This window comes from Salmo salar, chromosome 05, assembly GCF_965601325.2.
Source record: "Salmo salar chromosome 05, fSalSal1, whole genome shotgun sequence".
NCBI lineage: Eukaryota > Metazoa > Chordata > Actinopteri > Salmoniformes > Salmonidae > Salmo > Salmo salar.
In genome coordinates, this window is record NC_138295.1 from 30,794,724 (window position 1) to 30,801,300 (window position 6,577).

General features: G+C 38.2%; 1 protein-coding gene across 1 annotated transcript; it reads right to left on the reverse strand.

Annotated features, from left to right (window-relative positions):
• Positions 1 to 1,252: 1,252 nt before the first annotated feature.
• Positions 1,253 to 5,503, reverse strand: il21 (interleukin 21). Its single transcript, XM_014199391.3, has 6 exons — positions 5,336 to 5,503; positions 5,010 to 5,051; positions 1,835 to 1,948; positions 1,696 to 1,734; positions 1,386 to 1,466; positions 1,253 to 1,273 (listed from the first exon to the last, which is right to left on the reverse strand). The coding sequence occupies exons 1-6, from the start codon at positions 5,459 to 5,461 to the stop codon at positions 1,253 to 1,255; spliced, it is 423 nt and encodes a 140-aa protein (XP_014054866.1). The 5' UTR covers positions 5,462 to 5,503.
• Between the last annotated feature and the right edge of the window lie 1,074 nt (positions 5,504 to 6,577).

Below are 6,577 nucleotides of genomic sequence, written 5' to 3' on the forward strand. Positions count from 1 at the left end.
TGTCAAAAAATCTGATATTGACTAGATCAGTTATGTACTGTATGTAAACATGTATTCAAAATTAAGTTTCTGAGGTGGGGTTCACACTGCTTTACTAAAATTGCATTGGCCAATACAGTACTGTAATACTATAATATATGCAATTTACGTAGAAGACGCTGTTATACAAAGTGATAACAGTGACTCTACACATTTGTATGTGACTCCAGTGGGAATCGAACCCACAACTCTGGTGTTACTAGTGCCACGCTCTTAGGAACTGAGTCACGTACAGGATCACTATAATACATAAGTACGATATTGTAAAATACAATGCATGATTACAATACAGGTGCAAAATGTATGATTGTCATCCCCATGAGCGTACCACTCTCTCTCAGGCCATGGATGAGGCAGGCAATGATTTCAATCCAGGCTTAGATTCACCTTGACAAAAGGTTTTTCCCCAGGTGCGTGAACAATGAGAATATTTACTGAGATGTGGATGAGAACCTTTGGCCAAATGCTCAAGACGGGCTTGATACAAACTAGTGCCTGCTAACTAGTTTCTTTCTTTTCACTATTTTCCTTTGTTTACTGTAATTTTGACTGTTAGCCTACATTTGATTACAGTAGGCCTACCTATGTTGTAATTATATCTGAAAATCAAAATGATGATCACAAATGGGTTGGTGTGAATGAATGGCCTAAATTCTATTTGTATTTAAAATAATCAGAACACATATACAATATCAGTTCTTTAATATTCTTAAATGAAATGACATGTTTTTGATTAAATACAAAAAACGACAGTATAGGATCATCAAAAATGATGAACAAATACTTTTTCTCCTATTTCATAATTTCTTCACCTTTTCAATCGATTTAATCTCATTGTGAGATACTTATTTTTGATTTAATAAGATGCATAGTTTGGAGTAATGGGTGAGATATATTGACAACTAACAATGGGAATAGTATACAAACATACAAACATGTTCATGTGAATAAATAAAGAAATATGAATAATCAAATGATAAACTGCATCAACATCTTCTTGCACTATAGGGCACCAAAGAGGCTGTCTTGTGGTAATAAAAAAAAAAAAAACATTCTTTAGCTTGAGTAGGATAACACCATTTCATAAATAAATATTACATAAATAGAATAGTAAGGAGGCGATAATGGCCATGCCTCTGATGTGTTCACAGAGTAGTGTCTTCTACACATTCCCATGTCTTTTTCCACGTTTTTTCCCCCCCCAATCTTTTCCTCATGCCAGTCTACTGATGGCCTGAAAAACATATTTTGGTAGTTAGCACACTGCACACTACAATAATTTGCTTTCGTTGAAGTGTAGATGACATTGTTGTTAAAAGTCTGACTGATTTATAAAAACCTGATACCTTTTGAAGCAGAGATTCCAACTGTTGTACACATTCCTGGCTGTCCTTTGGATAGGAATCACATCCTTGGCAGACTGTTTTCTGAGGGAATAAAGGAACACAGAAAATGTTAGTTGGCTCTCACAATTTAACTTATTTTCTGGATAAAATGCTCATTTTGAAGTTACTCTTGGATTTGGACTGAAAATAGGCGTAGTAAAGTAACTATTACCCCTAACATACTTTCCACGTTCCCTCAAATGATTACGTTCAATAATGATGATCATGATGACGCTAATAATGTAATTTGGGAAATAATGGCAAGGCTCACCTCTTTCTCCTCCTGACTGCAGGAGTCCAGACTTCCCAACTAAAAACCGAACAAAGCAACATGTTAATATTTTTCCACACAGTCTTTCCACACATTTTTATATAGATATACATTTTTCACATTTTCTTAAGTGACTCACAATCAGTTGGTTGTTGAGGTTTTTCATAACTTTACGCTGAAGCATCTTATTTTTGGCCTTGAGATGAGGTACCATCGCCCGGAAGCACTCCAAGGCAGATTGGGAACAGCACTCCTGTAAAAAGCAAAAAGAGACACTAAATTATGGAATGGAACAAGACTGGTTATTCTCCACTAATTAAACTAGTTGAGGCAAATCAATTGATTGTATTTTGATACTCTGTTACACTCGCATGTAAACGTTGTAATGTGGAATAGGAACCACATGAGGGCGCTGCTGTATTTAAGTGATAATACGCACGAAGCCGGTGTTTATAGGATATATTGGCACTGGTGTTTCGTTTTGGGCTGGCAAACCGTGCGAATATATCCTCCAAACACCGGATTCGAGAGCATTATCACTTTTATACAACGGGTTACCAACATATTCAAATAATGATCCCGTGTGGCTCAGTTGGTAGAGCATAGTGTTTGCAATGCCAGGGTCGTGGGTTTGATTCCCACGGGGGACCAGTACAGAAAAAAAAAAGTATGAAATGTATCCATTCACATTGTAAGTCACTCTGGATAAGAGCGTCTGCTAAATGACTAAAATGTAAATATTTTCATTAGTGCTATTTTGAGGAATTTATTCATACTATGTCATCCTTCCACGATATATAGTCCAGACACAAATCTTGGGTTGCTACCCAAGCCGGCTGGTCGTTCGTTCGTTCTATCGGTTCGGTTGCCAGAGAGAAGACCAAGTCGTTGTCTTTTCGTTCGAAATCTATGGATTCCCACCCAGTCACGTTTACTTCGTGCCAGCTCTTAGCCATGGTATCACTAGCGGTTCTGGGGGGGGGCAATTTTGGACCCCCTTGTGGCCCCCCTAAATGTGGAGTATGAAATAATTTTTACATAACACATTTTTGCTATCGTTCTTTTTTTACATCTGTTATTAGACAGTGGCGACGCGGAACACTAATGATTATGAACATGGTCTTTTGCCTGCTAATGCCTGCAATGCAGTGAAGAAAACGACATGACAACAATAACGTCTAATGTAACTGGCCCCTCTAACAGTACAACTGGCCCCAGCTTGGCCCCCCCAGTTGAAATGGTCTAGAACCGCCACTGCATGGTATATTGCCCATATACCACACATCCTCGGGTGTTATTGCTTAATTAAGCAACATACAATCTTCAAGATAAATCAGCCATTCATCACACTGCTACATTTCATTAAACAGAACTTCTACCAGAATACATACAATATTTCCAGTTCATGCCAGCCAAATGTATTCTATTGAGCCACATACACCTAATGCCCACAATGCCTATACTTCATAACATAACCCGCTCTCAGGTATGTTGGTCCTCTCATAGACATAGTTAAGTTGTAATAAGTCATACCTTTTCTTACAATTTATATTGATTGTGTTATCATTTGCTACAAAACCTTGACACACAAAGGTCATGTTCTGCTTATCAAGGTAAGACTTTCTCGTCTACCCTGGCACATCACATCCACACCCCGACAAAGAAACAATAATGTTTCCACCAATGTATCCAATACAGAAAAATATCTTTCCCCGCTTCACTGAGATTCAGTAGAGAGATGTTTTCACTGTTGTTACTTGCTGCCTGTTTCCAGTTTCTCCACTTTGACTGGGTGTTTCACAGAATAGAAAATAACTCTCTTTGCTGACATGACAATACATTTTCCATGTGGAGGCTTTCATTTGTCTCTACCATTAGGCAATGATATTTTCCCCATGCGGTGGGCCTCAAACTTTTGAGTCTCAAACAATAACTGTTAGACGGCTACACTCTTAGAAAAAAGGGTTCTAAAAGGGTTCTTCGGCTGTCCCCGTAGGAGAACCATTTTTGGTTCCAGGTAGAATACTTTTGGGTTACATGTAGAACCCTCTGTGGAAATGGTTCTACATGGAACCCAAAAGGGTTCTACCTGCAACCAAAAAGGGTTCTTCAAAGAGTTTTCCTACGTGGACAGCCAAAGAACCTTTAAAGGTTCTAGAAAGCACCTTTTTTTCTAAGAGTGTACAACGATAACATGGAAACCTTTTGATCGAATGTTTACCTATTAAACATTGGTAACAGACTGGTTCCATGGTATACTAATGAAATATTTGGTTAAGTTTAGGACAACTATGTTCAACTAACTTTAAGATTTAGTCAAACATTTAGTAAAACCACAAGGAATTCTTATTAATAAGGAATCTTTAACAGCACAGTAGCACAGTTTGTCTCTTGGGGATAAGCCACAGAGACATGGCAGTGTGATTACTCATTACAGTTCTCCTAAATGTGCACAAGAGACATGGAGCTCACTTTCACATTGACTCATTCATGACTTGGAGCTCACTTTCACATTGACTCCTTCATGCACAGAACTCTGACAGTAACACATGCCAAACTGGATTGACTGTCAGGGCAACTGATAAATAGCTGAAAGAAAAATCATTCTCTTATCAAGTTTTTTATTTTTATGAAACAGTTTGTGATTCTGAGTGTGTGGGCCTCTACTCTAATCATATGTTAACACTGTAAATGTATTAGACCTACTAAGATAAAACCAACCCATTTCTTTTTTTGTAGATTGTCCATTAATACTTTCAGTTAGTTTATTTGATTTAGTAATTCACATATTGTAAAACCAATTGACCCATGCTAGTAATTTAGCTGAAATGTTTTTAGTAAAACAAAATAGTTTTCCATAAAAATATGTAGTACTGTGTGCCTTTCTACTGTCTCCACATCCTGTTATAATGACTAAAGGATTACTAAATTAATTACATCAAATTAGACTACTATATTAAACTACGTTTTTACTAATTATTGGTGATATAGCTAATTAACTATACACATAATTTATGCAAATCTATTACACATGTAATTGCACTGTTTATTGCTTTATAGTATTGTTGATTATGTCATTTTTTACCATAATGTATCACACCATTATTTCCTGACTTCACAAGACCACATTTGCCTGCTCTAGTACTAGCGTCCTACATTATGCGATATACAGTAGGTGGGAGAGCATAAACGATAGCAACCACAATAACAGAGGTCATTCATTGTTTGTGATTTGTCTGCCTGATGTTAGCATGAGCTCCATATGTTTGCAAAGTAAATGAGCTATAGTAGATTTCCCTTTAAAAATCACTTACTTCCATATCCATTGAAGGAGTGTTCGACATCACGCTGTTGTGCTGCAAGACAACAACAAAAAATGTTGGTACTGAGGTTGCATTTTATACGTAACAGCCCCAGAGATGTAGTATTACCGTTATGGTAGTACTTTCTGAGCCATTCACAGCCTTTATAAACGTAAAAAAGCAATAGATGCATTGCAGTACACAGTATAATGCATAATAAAACATGCTATAATCATTCATAAAAGCTCATGGTTTCTTGCAAGAGTCCATCAAATACATTAAGCGCTTATAGCGCATAAGCTTGGAGAAAGTGTTAAAGAAATTGCAGGTTGACCTACCTTCACAGTTCTGTTTAGCGCTTTTAATTCCTTTATTACTTCAGTCAGCTTCAGTAATCTCTCACCCTTGTCTGCATCCACCAAAACACAGGTGATGGCTAGAAAACAACAAACAAGCAGCTTCATCTTTTCTTAACTTTCTTTAACGATGGCACAAATTACCCAAAGGATGCTGTTCAAAATGTTTACTGGTAATGTGGACAGGTGTCTAACTTACCTATATATTTGTCCATCAGGACACAGGAAAACCACGTTTGAGATATTGGAAAACTCTGGAAAGTGATTGAATGGGTAAACACATTTTCTTTTCCACTGGCCATTACCACAACGTGAGCTCAGAGTTGCATCAAGTGGTGGGTGCGTGGGGCGTACGGAAGCGAGAGTGACAACGAAAGCATACTTTCTGCACACATGGCAGGAAACTACAGCGCAGATTCACTCTGAATCAGAGGATCTATACATCTAATAGGTTTTATAGGTAACAATAGCCTAAATGTATCTGCAGACACATCAAATAGCTGTTTGTGTGTGGTTGGCCTCCTACACAAGCATAACCTGTAGGAACAACAGGAAATTCTTTGAAGGACTACAACAATGACATTACAATGGCTAAGGGCACTCCACAATATTTCCCTCTTCTGGGAGGATATACTTTTGTACCAACAGAAAGGAACCCTTGAAACCAGACTGAAAACTACCCCCGAGACTGAGCAGTGGCGGTTCTAGACCATTTCAACTGGGGGGGACAAGCTGGGGCCAGTTGTACTGTTAGAGGGGCCAGTTGTACTGTTAGAGATGTTATTGTTGTCACATCGTTTACTTCACTGCATTGCAGGCATTAGCAGGCAAAAGACCATGTTCCGCGTTGCCACTGTTTAATAACGGATGTAAAAAAAGAACGATAGCAAAAATGTGTTATGTAAAAATGATTTCATTCTCCACATTTAGGGGGGCCACAAGGGGGTCCAAAATTGTTGTCACAGGGGCACTGCCCCCCCCCCCCCCCCCCCCCCCGCCAGAACCGCTAGTGAGACTGAGGCCTGCTGTTTATTACTCCTGAAATGTAATTAAAATCCAGCTTATGTTTTATTATCAGTGTCTGTCCTTGTAGTATGGCTCATTTTGGAAAATGTATAGTTTTGATAATTATGGTAGAATTCCGCATCAATCCCACAGTGGTGAAATCTCAAACAATTCCATAGAAACCAGTGAAAGCTGGAGAGAGGGCTGTTGATTTCAAAC